The sequence below is a fragment of the Pimephales promelas genome, chromosome 10 (genome assembly GCF_988280905.1).
Source record: "Pimephales promelas chromosome 10, fPimPro1.hap1.1, whole genome shotgun sequence".
In the NCBI taxonomy this organism is placed as follows: Eukaryota; Metazoa; Chordata; class Actinopteri; order Cypriniformes; family Leuciscidae; genus Pimephales; species Pimephales promelas.
This window is the reverse complement of record NC_142778.1, coordinates 32,912,397-32,936,534: the sequence shown is the minus strand read 5'-3', so window position 1 is coordinate 32,936,534 and position 24,138 is coordinate 32,912,397. Positions and strand designations below refer to the sequence as shown.

The window sequence follows — 24,138 nt, the reverse complement described above, 5'->3', positions numbered from 1 at the left end:
CAACTGGTCGCAAAATTTTGAAAGGAAGTATTTTAAATAAATAAATTGATTCATTTATTTATAAATGCTTATTATAAAAGTGGTCAATATATCTTTTGCTTTTTATAATAAAAAATAATATTCATAATAATAATCTGTTAATGTTAATAGGGACTTGGCTTTAGCAGTGGGTGCTCTGTCCTTCAACCAGTGGTTTACCAAGATATCCAGCAAGGACTTCAAACTGGTATGTACGGATACTACTGGGCTAATAATCATGCATACTGATAAAGAAAGCTGTTAAAGGTAGGGTAGGCAGTTTCAGAGAGGCTAGCTTTGAAAGTATAAGATCCCACCTTCCCTTCAGAGCGTCTCTAAAGCCACGCATCCTCCAAAACGCATGACAGTACACAGCCAGAGCAGAGTCTACAAAACATCACGAGAGAAAGCGTTAAATAACCTCACGTCGTAAATAACTTGAAGAGGTCTGAATTGTACCACCTGATACTGCAGTTTCATTTCGGCATTGATGGGAAAGAGAGATGTTATCTGAGGTGAGACTTGTGTCTCAAATGGTGATGCTATCTTCATAAGAGAGAGTTCAAATGAGTTCCTTTGTATTCTCAGAGTTGCCCTCTCAGTTCTTTCAGTCTTACAGCCTCGTGGGCAAGTGCGCATGGACCTTTCCCTATCCTGTCCCCCCTCTGTCTCTTCCACCATACTTTCTATCTAGGAACTGTCCTATTCTAATAAAAGCCCCCCCCCCCCCCCCCCCCCCAAAAAAAAAAAAAAATCCGGCATTGATAGTGTTGCCAAAGAAACACCTAATTCGTAGTCACGGATTCAGAACGTCACGGGTTGCCATCTCGTAATTACGGTAATCATGACATGGCGTGAACACAGCATAAGCTTGTTGTGTTGGTTCAGGAGGAACTGAAAAAGATGACTGCTGTTTGTTTGTGCCGCTTGTGACTGTCTATTACTCTAGCTTTACTGAATGCACTGATAATGACGTCATGTCTGAGGTATGCAAATACATTTTTCTGACAGGCTGGTTGGAGACTTCCACAGAAAAGATATATGTACATTTTTTAAATATTTAAACCACCACTATTATTGATTGCTATCAGGATGTGAAGAGAGTTTCAACCACTATAACAAAGTGTTTATGAAAAGCATTGCCTACCCTACTTTTAACTTGGAGCAGAATTGTTGTTCTTGTTTAGACTTGGCTTATTCAGTCATGTCAGACTCGCTCCTGGCTGTGGAAAGGTCAAGGCCACTTTCCAAAAAATAAATTGCTGGTCTGACCATGAAAACAACACAAGAAGACATGCTCAAGGGTGACTTTGATCTCTGTGGGATACAGTATACTCATTTAGATGGAGAGAAACAGAGAGGCTTTAAGGATGGGTTGAACAAGGAAGTAGCCGAAGCCACTTTCTTGATTCAAGCAATCAAACAAGCCTATTCTTTATTATGTTTTTTCAATATTTTGTGGCTGCACAGATCACAATTCTTCCCACTCGATATGTTTATTATAGTGTATCATCATGCTCATGTCAATCTTGGTATGTCTGTTTGCCTCCAAAAACATGTTCTCAGACCCCTGATGTGCAGGAGCAGGTCCTCTATATGGTCGGCCGGTCCTGTGCTTTGGAGGAGGTCAGTCTGGAGGCCAGCGGACTCAAAGTGTAAGTTTAATCAAAGCCATTGTGCTAATGAAAAGTTAAACACATTTACCCAATTTCTATGTGTTTCTTTGAAGCAAGTTGACTCTTTTTGAATTCACGATGCAGGGATTTTGCTGTCAAGATGGCCTCCGCTCTTCGGGACAATTCTGCCTCTGTTGTCCATGTCATCAACCTGTCTGTCAATGCAATAGAGGATAAAGGTATGATGCGGATACTCTCTGTAATCTGAGTTTAGGTTTTGGTCCGTTCACGGTTTTCTGTGTCATAAGCTGATGTTATGATTTCTCTGTTTACCGGCTCTCAGGTGTGATTGCTCTCAGTCAGAGTTTGTGCAAATTGTCCCGTGGCCTCAGTCAGCTTTACCTATCCAAGGTCTCCATGTCCCCAAAAGGTGCAGTTTTTATCTCTTACTCCTTTTGTACGTGTCAAGATGCTGCTTCACGATTACAAAAGTAACTAGATTCAAGATAATAAAGGGTTGGTTGCCATGGCATTGGTTTGTGAAAGATAATTTATGGTCTTCCTGTTACCCTAGGCCTCGGCTGTCTGGTTCAAGTTCTTCATCAAAGTACATCTCTCTGCAACACCCTGACCCACCTAGATCTGAGCGGAAACATCGGCTGCCTGGCCACAGAAGAGGCAGTGGTGAGTTTAAGAGAGCTGGGGGGATGTTGGGGCGTGGTGTTCAGGTTTGTACTTGGCCTGCCAATATATTAACAGGCCCACCACAAAAATAACTATTTGTATTACTTTAGATATAATGGAAGCTTGTTTCTGCCACTTAATGAAAAATAATATAAACTATTCTGAGGGGAAAAAGTCCTTTTCCCCCTTAGAATTGGCCTGATAACTCGCAATTGTGAGTTTATATTTCACAATTCTGAGAAAAGATGTCAGAATTTCGAGATATAAACTCGCAATTATGTGTTATAAAGTCAGAATTGCAAAATGTAAACTCGTAACTCGTAATATCTCAAAATTGCGACTTTATATCTCAGAATTGCGACTTTATATTTCGCAACTGCGACTTTTTTTCTCAGAATTGCAACTTTATATCTCGCAATTGCGATTTTATTTCTCCAAACTGCAACTTAATATCTTACAAATGCGACTATTTCTCAAAATTGCGACTTTATATCTCGCAATTGCGACTTTATTTCTCAGAATTGTGACTTTATATCTCACAATTGTGACTTTATATCTCGCAATTATGACTTTATTTCTCAGAATTGCGACTTTATATCTCGCAATTGTGACTTTATTTCTCCGAATTGCGACTTTATATCTCACAATTGCAAAAATTTTTCTCACAATTCTGACTTCACATCTCGCAATTGTGAGATAAAAAGTCGCAATTTGTTTTTATTGTATGGAAACAAGTTTCCATGAGATACACTATATATATATATATTTTTTTTTTTAAAAGAACTCATTTATTTGGTTTCACTTGGCTGCATATGTATATGCATATGTTTATGAATATGCATCACTTTGCTGCATATATATATACTGCATATATATATATATATATGCATATGTCTTTTGTCATATAGGTTTTATTTATTGGCAGCATTAGGAAAAAAGAGTGAATAGGAGAATAATCTCATGCTTGTCTGTTTCTCCTATAGAGCCTTTTTGGATTCCTGTCTTCTCCAAATGCAGTTTCTCACCTTGACCTCAGCTGCACAGACTGCCCCTTAGACACAGTGAGTCCCATTAGTTATATTCTACTTTTTATAGTTATATTCTATTTTATTTGATTGCTCATATTGTGGTGTAAAATGAATTAGGGAAGTAAAATACTGACATATATAATATTTATCCAATATTAGCCCACAAGACTGGGAATGAGACAGTTTGTACCCCAAAGCTGGTTAAGTTGTTTACCAAATAATGCTTGAATTTTTCACTTCAGTAAAGAATCTGACGTACCTTTCTATTTCTGTTTCTCTCTAGCTGTTTGTGTCTCTGTCTGTCGGCTGCTGCACTACTTTGAGCTACCTCAACCTCTCCAGAAACACTTTTTCTCATAGGTGAGCCATTAAAAGTGACATTATGAAGTGTGAGCATCTCTACGCAGGCAGCATGTACATACTGATCTGTGTGGCTGTGCTAGGAAAGTACGAGAGGTCACGCGCAGTGTGAGGGATTTCTTTAGCAAGAACACTGTGTTAAAATACGTGGGATTGGCTGGAACTAAACTACCTCCAGAGGCTCTCAGGTATGGGCTCTGTTTCAGTACTAGCATGAATGTATATATTATAAGCTTAAATTTCATGACACACACAAATTTAGAATCTGTTAACTTATGGTCTAAATATCTGAGAGATTTGTACACAGAACTGTTCAAAAGTTTGGTGTCAAAAAAAATTAAAAATTTATCTGATCAAGACTGAAAAGAGTAATTTTTTTAATGTTTTTTACTATTTAAAATAATTATCTATGGAAGCTTGTTTTCGCCACTTTTTTCTTGAATTGATTTATCAGAATTGCGTGATATAAACTCTCAGTTGCGAGTTTATATCATGAATTGTGAGGAAAATTATTTTAAATTGTTTTATTCTGTGGTTTTAAATTGTTTGATGTATACAAAGCTGAATTTTCAGCATCATTTCTACAGTCTTCAGTCATATGATCCTTCAAAAATCAATTTTAATATGCCGATTTGGTGCTCAACAAACCTTTCTGATTAATACCAATGTTGAAAACAGTTGTGCTGCCTATTTTTGCCTATGTAGAAACCGTGGCAGATTTTTTCAGTATTCTTTGAGCAATCTTATGTTCAAAAGAACAGCATTTGTTTTGAAAGAAATATTTCATAACGTTAAAAATATCTTTACCGTCACTTTTGATCAATTCAATACTTGCTGAATAAAAGTATCATATCTTTAAAACAAACTTCTGAACGGTAGTGTATTTCTTTTTAAAATCATTATTAATGTCCAGTGTTAATGTTGTTTAGATTGTTACTACAGGGCTTGGCCACCAACACTCATCTATCCGAGCTGGAGCTTGACATCAGCTGCTGTGAGGTACACACACTGACATACACACCGAAGTATTGTATGAATCTTTTCTTAAAACTGTGTGTGATGTTGTGGTACAATGTAGCTGAGGTCGGCTGGAGCTCAAGTGATTCAGGAACACATCTTCGAGGCCAAGGCCATCCGCAGCCTAGACCTGTCTGACAACGGTACAGTCTCTTTATTTTATTCTCTTATTATCACTATTTATTAACCCCCCTTTATACCTTCCTCTTTATTTCTGTCAGATTTATTATCTTTCTCTTACTTGACTGTCTCTTTCACAACACCACTAGAGGGGTCACAGGGTCTCTCCTTATATCGGGTTGTAAATCATATCTGACTCGCTCTGTGTGTGCGCATTTGTCAGAAAATCTCTTCTTTTCATAAGATAAAAAATAAGTAAATGGCGTGTTGTGTACATCTGTATAGCATTTATTGCATTCTTTGGCATAGATTCTTTTGGAAAAATCTGTGGTATGGATAAAAACATGGAAAACTGTTTTAATCTCATTGGTCCAAAATCCTAATTCAGAGCTTATGTTGTATTTATTCATTAGTTCATTGAATGTATATTTGTAATATGAACTAGATATCTGCTTAATAGAAAAATAAATGATTTTGGATGTTTTCGATGCTTCTCGAAGCAACTAGTGTTGATTTTCGAGACAGAAGCTAGTGGAGATTTTGGACCCTGGGAGAAAATATAATCAGGCCGTGCTATTTTTATAACCCAGGAGGAGATGAAGCAAATATAGGTGTTTTTGTATCGGCTACATGAGGAGAAAGGCTCAACACATCAGTCAGAATAGCACATGACCCACTGGACACACACTGTGCCCCTGCAGGGCTATCATCACACCTGTCTGAACACATACAAACACACACACAAAGGAGGGAAAAGTGTCAGTGTGATTGAAGTGAGAGAGATATTTGAATTATAAGATGTGAAAACATATTTGACTGGAGCACTGGAAATCATTTGACACTTGTAGTGACCATATGAAAGACTTGTTAGATACAAGTAGCCTACATATTCATTAGATATAAGAACTTATTTGTTAGATAGTACTTATTATTAGATACAAGTACATATTCATTAGGTACTAGTTAATATTTAATAGATTCTAGTACTTATTCATTAGATAGTACTTATTTTTAGATACAAGCACGTATTCATTCGATGCAAGTACTTATTCGTTAGATAGTACTTATTATTTGAAACAAGTGCATATTCATTAGGTAATAGTAAATATTTAATAGATTCTAGTACTTATTCATTAGATAGTACTTATTATTAGATACAAGTACGTATTCATTCGATACAAGTACTTATTCGTTAGATAGTACTTATTAGATACAAGTACATATTCATTTGATACAAGTACTTATTCGTTAGATAGTACTTATTATTAGATACAAGTGCATATTCATTAGGTACTAGTAAATATTTAATAGATTCTAGAACTTATTCATTAGATAGTACTTAGTATTAGATACAAGTACGTATTCATTCGATACAAGTACTTATTCGTTAGATAGTACTTATTATTAGATACAAGTACATATTCATTCGATACAAGAACTTATTCATTAGATAGTACTTATTATTAGATACAAGTACGTATTCATTTGATACAAGTACTTATTCGTTAGATAGTACTTATTATTAGAAACAAGTACATATTCATTAGGTACTAGTAAATATTTAATAGATTCTAGTACTTATTAGATACTAGTACTTATTATTAGATACAAGTACATATTCATTCGATACAAGTACTTATTCATTAGATAGTACTTATTATTAGATACAAGTACATATTCATTCGATACAAGTACTTATTCATTAGATAGTACTTATTATTAGATACAAGGACGTATTCATTTGATACAAGTACTTATTCGTTAGATAGTACTTATTATTAGAAACAAGTACATATTCATTAGGTACTAGTAAATATTTAATAGATTCTAGTACTTATTAGATACTAGTACATATTCATTCGATACAAGTACTTATTCATTAGATAGTACTTATTCATTAGATACAAGTACGTATTCATTCAATACAAGAACTTATTCGTTAGAAAGTACTTATTAGAAACAAGTACATATTCATTAGGTACTAGTAAATATTTAATAGATTCTAGTACTTATTAGATACTAGTACTTGTTATTACTTAGATACAAGTTCATTCGATACAAGTACTTATTCATTAGATATTACTTATTATTAGATACAAGTATGTATTCATTCAATACACGTACTTATTCATTAGATAGTACTTGTATTCATTCAATAGAAGTACTTATTCGTTAGATAGTACTTATTATTAGATACAAGTACGTATTCATTAGGTGTTTAATAGATACTAGTACTTCTTATTCATTAGTTACTAGTACCTAGAACGTGTTCTGTCAATGTGTACGGCATGTAGAAAGAAGAGGTCTACTTTGGTAGCTAAGTGTGGCAGAAGTTGTTGAATGGCTAACATAACTTAGAGTGAAATTAAATTATTAATAAAAACAAATCACAATCAATAATTCGATTTTTCTCTCTTTCAGGTTTTGAGAGCAATATGGTTACTTTAATTCTCTCCATTGGTCGCAGTCATTCTATTCGTCACCTTTCAATCGGACGCAATTTTGCCATGAAGTCCAGGTAAGTGCCATGTAGTTTATTCATGTTTTTTTTGATGATGTGTGTAATTTTTTTTTGAGTGTTTGATGGGGGATTGTTCAGGAAACTTGGTTGTGCTAGTGTTGTTGAATTTACACATTTCCTTAAAAATGTTATTGCTTCCTCCTTTTCCTTTCATCTATATTTCCCTTTTCTCTCAGAGCTCTTACAGATGTGTTACACCGCCTTGTACAACTAATTCAGGAGGAGGAGTGTGTGAGTACATGTCACTGTTCTATCACAACTATTCTGGTTATTCTTGGGTTGGTGACAGAGCCGTGACATTCCTGGTCTTGTGTTTATGTATGGTCTTGTTTACTGTGAGTGCATGGCTGTCATGACTTCTCTGTGTGCCATGTGGATTGTCTAGCACCTCCCACCTTGTTACCTCGTTATTGGATTATTTGTTCCACCTGGTTTCCCTCGTTACCCTCTTCCTATTTGGGCCTTGTCCACACGGACACGGGTATTTTTGTAACCGTGACTTTTTTTTACGCGGTTCGGCCGTTCGTCCACACGGAAACACAGGATCAGGACACTGAAACCATACATTTTTGAAAACCCCTGCCAGGGTGAGGATTTTCAGAAACGCCGGTTACAGTGTTGTCGTGTAGACGGTAAAACTGGAGGTTTTGCCTTGCGACGTCAGAGTGTGCGCGACGTTACACGCCGTTATCTGCCTACCGGATCCTGTAATAACTTTTTCTTAGGCTTCTGATTGGCCAACGTGGCTTTACGGTTAAGGTTATATCGCCGCCTGCTGGTGTGGCATGCTCTTGATAGCGTGTTTTTGCGTTTTCATGTGGAAGGGATTTTTTTTTAAACGCAGGAGGAAAAACTGATTATAAAAATACCCGTGTCCGTGTGGACAAGGCCTCAGTCTCCCTGTGTTTGCTGTCCTGTGCTTGTTCGTTGTTAATGTTATGGGTGTTGAGTCGTGTGTAGTTCTGTGCCTGCCATGTCATGTTCCTGGATTTATTATTTATCTTTTGAGACCTGGATTTCTTTTGTTGGTGTGTTTGATTTATGTTTCACTTAATTAAAACTTCACCTCAACTCTACACTTGAGTCCTCACTCCATTCTCCGCAACCCACCCGTGACAGTACATCACTTTTAATGTCAGGACTCAGGATCCTAACACACATTAGAATCAGGCCACGGTCGTATCTACAGTCAGCCTTTCCCAAATGGTATGATTATTACTGAAAAATTGGATCACACGTCCCCCATCGACCATGGTTCCATACACCAGAACGTCCACCTACGGACCACAGCTCTCACGTAACATTAAGAGTAGGAAGAGCTGCTGTCTTTGCCTCAGTGGAAATTGGAGTGTGTGTGTTTTGCGTCTATTCTTGTAATATTACTACCACCAATAAAGAGAGAAGGTCCACAGAGACCCTGCCACCCCCTTCATTTCTCCAGCAAGCCTTGAATTTTAATTACCCAGAATCCCTCTCCATCAAGACTCGCCCGGTCTCAGTAATTACACAAGCAGCTCTGACTCAAAGATAGGACTCATTAAAACAAACTCTCAACTTTATATAACTTTGTCCACATTAATAAGAGCATTTATGCTCTCCAAAGAATCAGCGCTGGCCTCTGACGACCCAACCTCCTCAGTCAATTCTGTTTCTTAAGCTAATGAGACTTGATAGAAATCTTAATGAGACTTACAGCCAAGGGTTAATGACTCCATAAAATGACTCTGAATGTAAGATCAATGGAACTTGATAAATACAATTTATGATAGCTTGATGTGCATATGGCTTGGATAGTGACCTTTTACTTTCTTTTTGAAACTTTTTAGCCGCTGGAGTCTCTCTCTGTATGTGACTCAAAGTTAAAAACAGGCACCACTATCCTCATCAACAGCCTGGGAAGCAACGCAAGCCTGTCGAAGATTGATATCAGCGGAAATTGTATAGGCGACACAGGAGCGAAGATGCTAGCAAAGGCCCTCATGATCAACACCAAGCTAAAGTAATTTTACATGCACACATGCTGACTTGAAGCTTTCTTTTCCTAAAATTGAACGTGTCCCCTTGATCATTGGTGCTGTCAACGAGACATCATTTATTGTTTACAGCATTTATAAACCTTTGTTAATGTTACTTGTTCATATTCATGTTAGTTGTGCATTATGAGTTACATAGTTAAAGGAGTAGTTCACTTTAAAAAAAACTTTTGCTGATAATTTACTCACCCCCATGTCATCCAAGATGTCAATGTCATTCTTTCTTCGGTCGAAAAGAAATTAAGGTTTTTGATGAAAACATTCCAGGATTTTTCTCCATTTAAAAATAAAAAAAAATAACAAAGTTTAAGTTTTATAAGCTCAAATGCTCACCTTGCTCTGTTCTGTGGTGCGCATTCGTGACTCTCCTGTTCGAACTCGTTTATCAAAATGAACGAATCTTTTTTCATGTCATTTGGTTCATTCAACGAATGAAATGAACGAATTGACTCGGAAAAAGATTCGTTCATTTTGAAAAACGAGAACAGAGCAAGGCGACCATTTGAGCTTATAAACTTAAACTTTTTTTTTTAAATGAGTGATCGTTTCGCTTAATTCATCGTCTGGAATCGTTTAAACCCCTTTGAACAGTTTGCGGTTTGCACTGAAACTGTCTTTTGGACCTTGAACCGTTTGGTTCCCATTGAAGTGCATTATATATAGAAAAATCCTGGAATTTTTTCATCAAAAACCTTAATTTCTTTTCGACTGAAGAAAGAAAGACGTGGACATCTTGGATGACATGGGGGTGAGTAAATTATCAGCAAAAGTTTTTTTTTAAAAGTAAACTACTTTAATGTTATCAACTATTAATCCTAAAAATGTATTAATAAATGCGGTAGAAGTATTGTTCATTTGTTGTTCATGTTAATTAATGCCAACAAATGAAATAAAGTGTCTCTGTTGTGCCTTGTTTTCTGACAGAACGCTGGTTTGGGACCGGAACAATGTGACTTCTGGAGGATTTATGGATGTGGCCAATGCCATGGAAAAGTGAGAGTAACCCACAGACCTAAAGGGGTTTTTTTCAGTGAATTGTATTTGTTAAAAAGTCTGTGTTCAAACAGGAACTTGACACTACAGAACATGTCCATTCCCGTGAGTGATTTCCTTCAAGCCTATCGAAATACCCCAGAGAAGACAGAGGAAGCTTTACAAAAAGTTAGTTTTCATTTGCAGTACTATTGAAAGCCAGAAGAACAGATGATGACAAGATGTAACTGACTCTTTTTATATGCATACATGTAGATCCAGGCCTTTTTATACAGAAACAATCAGAGACAGTGTGCAACGGGTGAGGAAATGTGTCATCTACAGCATGGATTGAAGACCACTCGCTCTGAACAGGTTTGCCTATGATATAATATAGGAGATTGTAATAATACATACTAAGATTTCAGATCGTAATGACAATGTGTCTGTCTCTTTCTCTTTGTGCTCAGTTAGTGCAGGATCTCTGTAAAAAACTACAGGAAAGTGTGCATCCTTTAACCTGCTATAACATACAAGAGGTGCAGTCGGACATTCTGCTTGCAGAGGAAGCGCTTCAACATGCAAAGACAGCCATTTGTGTATGAGATTACACTTACACATGGTTTGCAATATTACAGATTCAAAATCTGATCATTTTATACTCTACTGTTCAAAAGCTTGGAATCGCTAAGATTTTTCAACGTTTTCGTGAATGTTTTTGAATGTTTAGTGCTTATCAAGACTGCGTTTATTTGACCAAAAATCCAGTAAAAACTTAAATATTATTATCATTTAAAATTTACATTTACAATGTAAATGTAAATGCATTTAAAATAACTGCTTTATAGTTGAAAATATTTCAAATGTAATTCAATATTTCTTACAGTAATCAATGTTAAAACTTTGTGCTGCTTAATATATTTTTGGAAACTGTGATTTTTGGGGGGGATTCTTTAATTAGTAAAAGTTTTATATAAAATAGAAATATTTTGTAACATTGTAAATGTCTTTACTGGAAGTTTTGATCACTTTAATGCTTTCTTGTTGAATAAAAGTACTAATTTCTTTCTTTTTTATAATTGTCCCCAAACTTTGAACAGTAGCTAGTATACAAGCCATTCCTGTTACGCAGTACTATGTGAAGTATTTTAAAAATCAGTGTACTTACAACAGGGTACACCAGAATTCACAAATATATGTGATCATTTATTTATATAACAAAACAAAACTGAGAATTTAAGATTTACATCTAAGACTCACATAAAATATTAAGACACATATGATGAGGATATTAAAGATGCACTGCATAGTAGTAATGGCTGATATATTTTTCTGTTTTAAATTTGTATAACAATGTGGTGATGCCTTAACTTGTGGTTTTTGACATTTGGCCTTGCCTCTCAGTCTTTTGCAGGACTCTATGAGTTGGGCAGAGCGCCTTCTAGTGGCCACATGCTGAAATGCATTCTCAATGACGCATCTACAGCCCTGAGGAGTGAGATCACTGAGGAAATCCAGGTAAAGTCATGTTTTTTGGGTGTGTGTTTGCATACAGAACTCTGTTGTGTCTGTTAAGTAGTACAGATTCCTTTAGTGGAGGTCACTGTAATTCAATGGCAGTATAAATCAGACTTTCTTTTGTGCTGTGCAGGAACTGGCTACGGCAATGCTGCAGTCCGCTCAGCTGACCTGCCCCAGAGTCGTCCAGAGGTCAAGTGTCAGCGAGCAGCTGGCGGATCGTGTGGCCAAGAAGACCCGTCAGGCTGCACACTTCATTCAAAACACAATGCAAGAGGCAGAGAGCAAAATCAAAAACAAGCTCAGGTGCGACACACATCACTATTAACAATATTAAACTCTTAACCTCTTTATATTTGTTACTCATGTTTATCCCTCTCTCACTCTTTCTCAGTGAACTGAAACTGTCTGTCAGTGTCTCTCTGGTGGAAAGTATAATTGATGAAGTTCTTCAGGATTTGTCAGTGGCTCAGGAGAAGCTGGTGAGGGTTTGCATTTATGAATGGTTTATTGTGCACGTGAGAATTGTGTGTGCGTTCATGACATGCAACATATATCTCTCTTGCTTTTAGGACAAACATATGAGGGAGTTTTCCCAGTCCACAAATATCAAGGCCAATGTTCCTCAGCTCAGAGTGATGGAGCATGAATTCCCTACAGATGATGTGAGATGATTCGATTCTAGCATTCTGATCTGCCACTTACTCACGACTAACATATACTAACTTGCAAAAGTTTGAGGAAAAAAAAACTTTTTTTTTTTTTTTAAAGAAATTAATAATTCTATCAAAGATACACTATGTAACGGTTTTGTCCTCTAGCAGTTAAAAAACAAAACTGCATGCATTTTGCATAAGAACATTGCATAAGGTAGTGCTTTGACTCTGCCTGACTGTACAGATGAATAGGGCTATCTTACTGCTCATAAAATATTCACTTCTAGGCTTAAGAGATATAATCAAGTTAAATACTGTAGCTATTAGGGCTGGGTATTGACACAAATTTCACAATTCGATTCGATTTCGATTCAATATTCATTATTTTGGATATCAGTTGCAATAAATGGCAAATTTTCAAGGAAATCAAATCTCTTAAGTAATGCTGTAAACTATGGGAGTCTAGTTGTAGCCTACTAGGCTTCATTAGCCTAATATGAAGGTAATAATGAACTGTTTTGTAGCTACACAAACACTTAAAATACACTTTTATTTATTTTTATAATAAGACGATTATATGAAATATAAACATTTAAATGGTGGCTGTCATAAAAACTTGCCAGATTTATTCAAATATGCATTAAATATTAAAGAACATTAAGATTATAATGCATATGTAATATGGTGTATATATTTAGCAAAATGCTAACGAGTTTATGTGGGTTTTCTGAGGTAAATATGACGATACATGACATTGATTACAAGCTGTTTAACTGACGTCTTTCCACGGTTGAAACGCTGATTGAGCGAATCAATGTGACATGATACGGATTTCGATAAGTTGTACTCTATCTTTTAACACACTTTCAGATGCTCATTCATGTTTATTTCGCGCTGTGACTGGTATTATTAAGCCGGAAGAGAGATCAGCGCTGCTGTTTCTCTTGTGCTTCTCCAGAGCGATCTCACGCCACAGCGCCAAAACGTTATTTATGTTTTTGAATTTCTAAAGAAAATGGACGTAATTTGAAAATTGAGACTTTGTTTCATATCAATAGTAACAAAGGACAAAGATTAATTTTTTTTGGATGCGCGCAGACATGATACAATGATCCATTCATTCAAATGAAACAGGATGACTAATCGATTCTTGAGATTTAAGAATAGATATCAGTTCGTAAAAATGAGAATTGATTAATATCGAGAAATCGATATTTATTACCCAGCCCTAGTAGCTATACCCACTAATAGACACGGTGATTCCTTGAAAATAAATCCAGCGCAGCGCTACTACAACAACCATAATGATACGACCCTTCTCAATAGATAATGCTTTACAATGAACTCTGATGGAGAGCTACAAAATGGCAATTTATCTGTTAATTCCTTATTTACCTGATGAATAATAAAACAGGCATCTCCACGTTGCCTTACAAAATTTCAAGCCAAGCTAATGTTGATTCTCGTTTTATTACAAGCTCTGTCGCGTTCTCATTTTGCTAGCAGACTCATTTTGCGTTTAAAAAAAAAAAAGTGATGGGATTAGCGTTCTCCATTGCTCATTTTGACTACTAACCTGTGCCAGTTTGAGGTAAAAGCCTTAGTTAATAGTGAGAATTGGACCCTAATTGAATCTAAATTGACCAATTATTTTGTAATCCAGACATTTAAACCCCACTTTTGCAATTCAATTGTTGTGCGAAAACAAGTGTGCTTATATCAGCTGTGGCTTCAACATGGCTCATCCAATCAGAATTTAGAGTTATATGAACTCCATTATAATTCAAGTTGTTGCAGTAATGTAAAGTTCATTTTTTCTCTCTGCGTGATCATAGTACGTCCCCGTCATCTGGAGGAACAGCTTCCACTCCCGTAGCATCCGTCCCGCCCCTTCCATCAAAAGTAAGTCCCTTGTGTCTTAATGCCGACAAGTGCTTCTTTCTCTCTTTCCATTCGTCTGCTTTTGCACTCCTAAATCAAATGTGATTGGGTGTAGCTTACACTGGTGACACCATAGCTGCATCTTACTTGAAAGCTGATTGGCTGTAAAAAAAGACCCCAAAACCCTGGAACCACACACCCACCACAGCTGTTGAGGTCAGAGGTCTGTTTAATTATGCAGTCACCAAAGATGTCAGAACAGGAGGGGTTAAAGTCTCTTATCTGAACAAAACCAGCATGATAATTACACATCCGATCAAATGTACGGTCAGTATTCCGGTAGCAGGACACTTGCTGCACTTAGTTTATTGACTTTTTTCTCTATCATTTATTGTAGTAATCATTTGAAAGCTTAAAATGCATCATATTTTAGTTATCATCATGTGAAAACATTTTTTTAAATTGGACATTGCGTTGACATAAAAACGGTACTTTAACACCTTTTAGCGGGCTACTTTTTTTGTGATATAAACTTTAAATTTGGAATAAAACTTAGACACAGAGCTTTGATTTTCTAGCAGTTTTAGAGTTAAAATTATTTTGTAAATTATATGTTTAGCGTCATATAAAAAATGTTTAGAATATTTTTTTCTTCAGCATTTGCTTTACAGAAACCATAAAGTTGTATACAAAAAATGGTGCCTTTTTCTTCTTTAAAAAGAGAAGGTCTGTATTCCAAAGCATTCATGAATTACAACCATTTAGGTTCAGATCTATGCTTAAAAAAAGGGCGGTGGCAGTTAAAAGGATATGGTCAGGCAGATCTCATTCAACGACAACCTTTACCTAAGCACACGCAAACTGATTTAATGACAACCCAATGTGTGATCAACTTGTATTGTGCAAATGTGCGAGATTGAGTTTGTTATGTGCACTTGTGACATCAAATGCGTGCTTTGTTGTTTGAAGTGCTGGCTGTGAGAGCGGGATCCCCCTCTCATGGGATTTCCCCTCCCTCTCTAATTGGTGTCTATGTTTGGTGTGTGTATGAGCCTGAGACAGCGGGGTTTGATTTTGGGAGGTCCCACCCTGTCTCTACTATAGATAATCAGCTGTGTAACACACTGCTGGCAGCAGAACTGGAGCATAGCCCTGTTACTCTCACACCACTGAGCCCCTCGGATGAGGGAGGGGGACCACCCGCTTACAACCCTCCCCCAGTCACCCAGTCACACCCTTCTCTTCCTCTGCAATGAGAAACAGAGGACAGGTATACACAAAAGAGCAGTCACATTTCACCCCAAGATAAATCGGATGAAGAAATTATAATTTGCTTAAAGAAATTGAAGCCTGTTATTAGGACCATTTTTTTTTTGTATTGTAATATTTTTATTATCATTACTGTAATGCAAAAAAAAACACATTTATGCATTTGCTTTTTTATTTTTTAAAGAAACTAATGCTTAAGATACTGATACAAAAGTGACAGCCGTACGACATTTATGTTACAAAAGATTTAATGCGGTTCTTTTAAACTTTCTATTCATCAAATAATCCTGAAAAAAATTCCACGAAAATGTGAAGCGACACAACTGTTTCCACACTGATAATAATAAGAGCAGCATATCAGCATAATGATTTCTGGAGCATCGTGTGACACTGAAGACTGGAGTAATGACGTAGGTATAAATAGTTAAATATTAAAAAGTATTATAAAAACAATAATATTATAAAAAATAAAAATTGTAATATTTCAGAATTTTCATGTTTTTTGTTTTGTTTTTTGTTTTTTTGATCAAATAAATGCATCCTTGCCAAGAGGGTTACCTCTTGTTTTGGCTATATATATATATATATATATATATATATATATATATATATATAGTAGGGCTGACAAACGATTAATCGCATCCAAAATAAAAGTTTGTGTTTACATAATATATGTGGGTGCACTGTGTATAATTATTTTATATATGTAAATACACACACATGCTTGTATATAAATATATACATAAATATTTTCATGTATATACTGTATATAGATTTATATATCATTTATATATAAATATTTAATATATAAAAAATATTTTTTCTTCTTAAATATACATGCATGTGTGTATTTATACATGTACAAAATAATCATACACAGTGCACCCACATATATTATGTAAACACAAACTTTTATTTTGGATGCGATTAATCGTTTGACAGCCTTAATATATATATATATATATACATATATAATTTAAACTTGTTTGTTAACAGTTTTGGTAGTATTTTTTTTGTGATTTCAGTGATTGTTATTGTAATACACTAAAAATATTACAGTAATGAGAATTGCCACAAAAAAAAAAAACTACAGTTAAAATTTATGGGGTAAATGCTTAATTGTCATAATAAATAATGTCACGGTGCAAAAATCTGTAATCCTCTTCATTTCGACACGATTTTCTATATGCAAACTATAATTCTAAATAAATACTGTATTTTTATTGGTTATTGATTTTGTAGTAAAAGATGACATGTTTTTTCGACATGAGATTCCCCAATGTGTCGTGAATATCCTGAACCCTTCATAATGTCCAGCTTTATCTTCCCCCTTGCTCTTTCCTGCCTTTTTTGCTCCCTCTCGTATCCTCCGCTGTACATCTGCAGATCCATCGCTCCATCTCGATCTATTTCTCTATGTGGATACTATTTCCTCTTTATGAAGATACACATATCATTAAAGCTTCAGGCTCACCCCTCCCTCACTATCTCCCTCTGTTGTCCCCCATATTTCCTCTCTCTCTTTCTCTGCAGGTTTGTTAGATGTGGAAGGGGAACAGCAGGCGCGTGCGGCCACACATCCCCAGCAGGAGGTAGAGGAGAGAGGAGGGGGAGGGCCTCAGGTCTCCAGGGTAGGAATGGAGGAGAGGAGGCGGGCCCTGTCGTTGTCGTTGGTGACGGGTCTGTCAGTCACCGCGGCAGGCCAGCTGAAGCCAGGAAGCCCCTCCTACTCAGGGAGAGAGGCGGATGCTGCTGCTGCTGCTGCCGCTCTTAGCAACAGAGAGCCCCGGCGCTCGGAGCCTGCACCTCCTCAGCCCCCTATGGACCTGCCCATCGAAGGCCACACACTGAGGCACTACACCCGCTCCAGGCCCAGACCCAACCGCCAGAACAGGCAGCCTCCCAGCAAGCCGCAGGTAAGACGGGAGGGTTGAGGACCGAGAAGAAAGGGGCATGGGAAGGGTTTTGAGAGGCTGAGAGGGGGAGGGAGACTGCTTTCTGGCGGCACTGCTCAGGTTGATTCGCCCGCAGACTCTCTCACACCGTCTCCTCCACCCCATTTTTTTCCTTTCTCTCGCTCACGATATGCGACGAGAGATGCTCAGGGAGAGGGTGCCGCTGTGGTGGGTTGAGATTTTCAGGGTGTGTATCCTCCACTGCCATTTTCAGGCAGTGTGTGTGCCGTCGTGTTTGTGAAGCTCAGCTGGGCGGTGTGTGTATGCTGTCAGAAAGGGGCACAGTCTCTGTCCAGCACTGATTATTGCCGTGTGAGCTTGGTGTGTGACTGCTGTAGCATCTCAATTATTAATGTTCCCAGATCAAGGAGGGTTTCTCCCTTTCTTTTCGCACCCCCTCTGTCATCAGGAACGGAGGATCCCTCTATTCGTGGCATTCCCAGGGTGTGGGATCAAAATCTGTTTATTCGGTCGTACGGGTTCACCTGGGCGTCGTATACAGGAGAAACTGATTGCGTGTTTAAATGAGATGTAATATTCAGGTTGCTGTGTGACAGTCGATGTATTTCTGCCGCTGATGCTGCAACAGCAGTGTGTCGTTGCACTGCGATTCTGTTGAGTCCATCTCGTCTTTCCTGTTGAGTCAAGACTAATCTGAGATATTATATCCTCACTGCGGTGTCTTCATTGTGTGAGTGTGAGATGGACAGAAAAGAAAGGCAGATGATCTATTTGTCCACTTTGACATCCTATGAATGGCCATTTGATAAATGGTTGCCATAGTGATGGGTTTTACAGTGTTCTCAATTGTAGCTGCTCACACACACACACATGCCTTTACACTGTTGTGTGTCTTGTGCTCCTATGGCATGTGGCCTGTTTATTGACGCCGCCATTGTGAGGTGTGATGTGTGCGTCTTTGATGCTGTGATAAAGGTGCTATTGTGCCCAAATCTGTGTGGTTGTCAGGTATTATATAATCACAGGTATGTTGAAAACTACCCTCTCGAGTCATTTGAGCCACATTTTCTTTATTTGCCGCAGAACTTTGATTATTTTGTCTCTTTTTGGAATTCATTTAATTTAGTTTTATTGCAATAAATGTGCCATGATGGTACCATGTTACAGTGATGGTATCAAATAGTAATACCACAGTGTATAGTGCCTAACAAAAAACACCATGTGCCATTATTTATATATATATATATATATATATCATGGCACATGGTGTTTTTTTAATATATATATATATATATATATATATACACACACACACACTGCCATTCAAAATTTTGGGGTCTGTAAGATAAAAAAAAATATTTTCGAAAGACATCACACATGCACATCAAAAATACAGTAAAAACTGTAATATTGTGAAATAGTATCACCATTTAAAATAAATGTTTTCTATTTGAATATATTTTAAAATGTAAATTATTGCTGTGATGACAATATTAGCCATTACTCCAGTCCTCAGTGTCACATGATCCTCCAGAAATCATTCTTATGCTGATTTGGTGTTCAACATTTTCCATTTTTATTATCCATGTTGTATATTTTGGCAGCTGTGATGCATTTCAAGAATCTTTGATCAATAAAAAGTTCAAAAGAACCACATTTATTTAAAATAAATATATTATAATTATTATAAATATATCTTATGATGTTTATATGTATATGCTCCTTTATGATTACCAGATTTATTTACCATTGTACTTCGAAACTTGCCAAATAATACACTGTATTACCGTCACGGTGGTTTCCACAAATATTGTGGTAATGCCATAGTACTGTGATACCATTTGATTCCAACTTTTAATAACACTAGTAGTTTCCAAAGGCATTTTAAAAATACAATGGCAGTGTCCACATAAATAATAATAATACTTTGTTACTGTGATATGATGTAAATCACTGTATTCACTTACCATGGTGCTCCAAGGTGTGTCTAACAATACCACAGTACAGTAGTGTCCACAAAAATCATGGTAACACAATAGTACTATGGTACCATATTATATTATCCCAAAGTACGTAAAAAAATGTCATGGTATTACTATTACGGTAGTGCCCACAAAACTCATGGTAATACCATAGTAGTGTGATGCAATGTACAAATGATTACACCTTTATTTATCATAGTACCCCATGGTATGATGTATTACCATCATGATAGTGTCCATATAAACAAAGGCATTGCAATGATAATGTAATGTGAATTACCTTATTCTTTTACTAGGTTATGTCTGAGAATACCTCAGTAGTGTCCACACAAATCATGGTAATATCATGGTATTTGCATCTTACTCCTGCTGTCATTAGATGTGTAAAAATCTTGCGTGTGCTTACAGTTAGTAGGCGTGGTTGGTAAAGTATAGGATGATATATAGTTATTTGGTTGCCATTTTTATACACTATACTGTTACATTATGTCATGGTCTTAAGAGACCTGTGGCTGTTTCTGTGTTGTCGTGATGACTGGCTTGTGTAAGTGTAATGCTGAATTTCATGACTGCCTGTTGGTGATTACCAGTCACTATGGACAGTTTTTAAAGTGTGTATTGTCACACAGTTAAGGCCCGTTCTCACCAAGACCAATAACTATAAAATCGAATGGATAACTATATTAGTGTCCACACCAATTCATGATAATGTTGTTTTTAGTGTGTGCTGCACTTCTGTCGTCTGCCACTTTAAATGCTAGCACTCTTTAAAGCAGTTTGGATTCTGATTGGGTGTCCATGTTTTTATCGTTTATCATCAGCTGGAACAAAACGCTCTAAAAGTGATTCCAAAGAGACCGTTTCTCTGTGCTGTTATCGTTATAGTTGTCAGTATGGACTCTGATATTTGTTTTCAAACCGATATCGTTATCCTTATACCCTGGCCTTTTACACTGGTTATACGCTGTGTAATTGTGTGTGTGTGAGGTCATTTTTTCAGAACAGACTCTCTCTGGAGAGTTTGGCGCCACTGTTATCACAGAAGTGAGCACGGAGGGATGAAAACACTCCTGTCATTTCCTCCGATCACCTGAATGAGTATGTGTGTTATGTGTATTCCTGTCAGCGTGATCTGTTGGCGAGGGTGTGTGTCCATATTGTGTGATGCCCGGTCATACGCCTTGGCTGGTGAAAACCCAATGACAGGTGGTGACTCATGTGACTGAAGAAGAGATGATGCTCTGATGGTCCAGTGTGTGTGTGTGTGTGTGTGTGTGTTTGTGTGTGTGTGTGCTTTTTTACTGTATGACCCTGCAGGGCTGTCAGCAGCAACCAGGCCCTGTGATGTGGGGTGTCTCTGTCTCTATGGTACCGCCTACTCATTAGTCTCAAGTGAAGACGACACACCCAACAAAATGTGTCCAGGGCTTTGTAAATTTTAGAAATGTCCCTGTATCCCTTTTAAATTCTCGCTGATCCTGACTTTATGATGGCTGTATAAGCATTTCTTTTATTACCCTTTAATAAGCTTGTTTCCGCCACTGAATAAAGAATAATAATAAAAAAAAGTGGTGGCGACATTTTATATCTCAATTCACATTTTTTTCCCTAAATTGTGTGATATAAACTCGCAATTTGAACCTTTTTTCAGAATTGCCTATAAACTGATTAAAAAAAAATGCACTCTGCACTGACTTTATAACTGACAATTGAGACTATATTGGTAGAGATGCAATTTTTAATTTATAATTGCTGAATTTAATTTATATTAATTCATATTAAATTAATATTTAAATAAAATTGCCTTTGCCATCATGTAAAACCCAGCCATCAATTTAGTATTCCGTCATAGTGACTAAAACAAACAATTCACTCTGTCTCAGTGTATTACAGTTGTTTTACTATCAATGCCAACGATGAGAGAATTTAGTTTTGCAGTGGACAATTATAGGGATGTAACGATTCACTCAACTCACGATGCGATACGATTCACGATACCGGTTTCACGATACGATTTTCTCACGATTTTTTTAACAAATGAGATTATAAATTAAAAGTGTCTCTTATTATTTCTTAGACAAAATGCAGCACATTTATTTTTTATTTTCAAATATATTGGTCAAATAATAAAACTATATTGAAAAAAAAATCCCTTCAATGTTGTTTCATCTCTGAAGAGAGTCTGGACACTGGTACCTTCGCACACTAAGTAAAACACTGTAAAATTAGTACCACATTGACATGCATTTTACATTGTAATAAAGGACAGATTTTAATTTTGTCATAATTTTTTATCATTAAAATAGCCTAGAAAGAGTTAAAAATGGTTGTCCCTAAAAATGGTTGTCCGTTAAAATCCCAGTAACTGAGCAGATTGTGAAATACTCAGACCGGCCCGTCTGGCACCAACAACCATGCCACGCTCAAAATTGCTTAAATCACTTTTCTTTCCCATTCTGACGTTCAGTTTAGAGTTCAGGAGATTGTCTTGACCAGGACCACACCCCTAAATGCATTGAAGCAACTGCCATGTCATGTGATTGGTTGATTAGATAATTGCATTAATGAGAATATATATATATATATATATATATATATACATAATTGTGCAAAAAAAAACTGTATTAACTACAAGTGAACCTCAAGAAAAATATTAATGTATGTCAATGTCATTGCCCCTTTAAAATGTCGGTGCCCCACCTTGAAATGTTGTTTGTTTTTGTCTCAAACGGTCTTGACAACCTCCACTGTATTTAACTATTCGAAAATTACAACCACAATAATTTCATGATTATTTGATCATTTTAAAATCATTTTAAATGTATTAGGTCAGTGTACATGCACATAGTTCCATCAGTCTGAATTAGTCTGAACCATAAACTTTGCAATCCAATTCATATTTTCATTTACATATGCATTTATGTATTCGGAACAAAACTTCAGAACTATGTGCAGTGCTCAGTCACCATGTTCAGAACTGGAAAAGGCCACTGCTATAATGGCTTGATGACATACCTAAAAGGAAAGCTGACAAATACGTCAATTAACTGCACTCAACACAATGCAACAAGGATCAGACTTTAATTTATGGGACATATAAGTTTAACAGTAACTAAACTAATATTTGGTAACCCTGTTTAACCATTTTTGCTTTAAATATATATATTTATAATGTTTATTTAATATTCATTGACAGAAAAATATAAATACCCCCCCCCCTGTTTGTGTTTACATAATATATGTGTGTGTAGTGTGTATAATTAATTTGTATATATAAATACCCACACATGCATGTATATATTTAAGAAAAATTTGTTAATATATCAAATATTTATATTTATATATAATATTAATTGTGAATAAATATATATAAAATATATACATGCACATTTTTCTTAAATATACATGCATGTGTGGGTATTTATATATACAAATTAATTATACACACTACACAAACATATATTATGTAAACACAAATTTTATTTTGGATGCGATTAATCGTTGCCCATCCCTAACACACACACACACACACACACACACACACACACACACACACACACACACACACACACACACACACACACACACACACACACACACACACAATAGAGTTGTGTGCAAAATGTTGCAAATCCCAAATTTAGGTAAAAGGCTTAAACAATCTTGTTATCAATACACTCAAAACTGTTAAGTGAACCTAAGGAGGACAAACTAAATTTTGTATGAGCTGCTTATATTAATTGTATGAGGTTTGCAACTTCAGCATTTTCTAAAGGTCAAGCACCGCCTTTCACTGACCAGGCCCTATTTTGTACCCTATTTGTGGTAAAGTGCTTATGTTGGATTAATCACTTCCATAGAGCTTATAGCTTCGCCTCCAGGAAAACCTAGACAGAAGCCTGTGGAATTTTGGGATCACTGTCTCAACCTGACACCTTTAGACAGGCCTTTTCCAGCTTAACACTGATCTCAGTAGAGGTAAAGAACACTACATCCACTCCATCTCTCTGTATCTCTCCTCCTTTCCACTGAAATTTAAAGGGGAATATTAACGAAAATCTGGCAGTGTGTATACGAATTCATGAGTCATGACATGTGAGCTGGACTGATCTTTGATCAGCTGCTACACTGATCCGAGAACAGATTCTTCAGACCCGAACGTGTCACTTTTGCAAGACTAGACTAAGACCAGCTCAACCCGTCAGGTATTGACATTATCTAGTTTCATGTAGGAAACGGTTATGATTTAAAATTATTGCTAGTGGTTTATGAAATGTGTGAATTTTTTTGGCTGTATATGTGGAAAAACATGAATCTCATTTAGGCATTAACAAACCCAGCAGGCCATGTGAACCACACAAAAGCTTTGTTTTCAGTTTTTTTGGTATATAATTAAACCTGAGCTGTATGGTTGCACTGTTCATGCAGTGTGTTTTTAATAGGAGAAAATGATCGTGTGTTATTAAGATATGTGGGAAACATCCCTCACACAACGTGGCGCCTGCTCTCCTCCTCTTTTTGAAGATGGAGTGATGAGTGCTTTGCCT

The 24,138-nt window shown here is 36.5% G+C and overlaps 1 protein-coding gene across 2 annotated transcripts in view; it reads left to right on the top strand.

The window, feature by feature from the left end:
* The window catches only part of carmil2 (capping protein regulator and myosin 1 linker 2), a 46,650-nt gene that overhangs the window by 8,340 nt on the left and 14,172 nt on the right, over positions 1–24,138 (top strand). For both annotated transcript variants that reach the window (XM_039683969.2, XM_039683968.2), the window contains exons 9-31: positions 151–226; positions 1,585–1,673; positions 1,779–1,873; positions 1,978–2,064; positions 2,209–2,318; positions 3,302–3,379; positions 3,630–3,706; positions 3,790–3,894; positions 4,636–4,705; positions 4,785–4,866; positions 7,265–7,361; positions 7,541–7,595; positions 9,191–9,363; positions 10,322–10,390; positions 10,465–10,558; positions 10,646–10,744; positions 10,840–10,968; positions 11,774–11,887; positions 12,021–12,193; positions 12,282–12,369; positions 12,460–12,552; positions 14,379–14,445; positions 17,227–17,609. In XM_039683969.2, the coding sequence (XP_039539903.2) occupies positions 151–226; positions 1,585–1,673; positions 1,779–1,873; positions 1,978–2,064; positions 2,209–2,318; positions 3,302–3,379; positions 3,630–3,706; positions 3,790–3,894; positions 4,636–4,705; positions 4,785–4,866; positions 7,265–7,361; positions 7,541–7,595; positions 9,191–9,363; positions 10,322–10,390; positions 10,465–10,558; positions 10,646–10,744; positions 10,840–10,968; positions 11,774–11,887; positions 12,021–12,193; positions 12,282–12,369; positions 12,460–12,552; positions 14,379–14,445; positions 17,227–17,609 (2,503 nt within the window). The remainder of the gene's footprint in view (positions 1–150; positions 227–1,584; positions 1,674–1,778; positions 1,874–1,977; positions 2,065–2,208; positions 2,319–3,301; positions 3,380–3,629; positions 3,707–3,789; positions 3,895–4,635; positions 4,706–4,784; positions 4,867–7,264; positions 7,362–7,540; positions 7,596–9,190; positions 9,364–10,321; positions 10,391–10,464; positions 10,559–10,645; positions 10,745–10,839; positions 10,969–11,773; positions 11,888–12,020; positions 12,194–12,281; positions 12,370–12,459; positions 12,553–14,378; positions 14,446–17,226; positions 17,610–24,138) is intronic.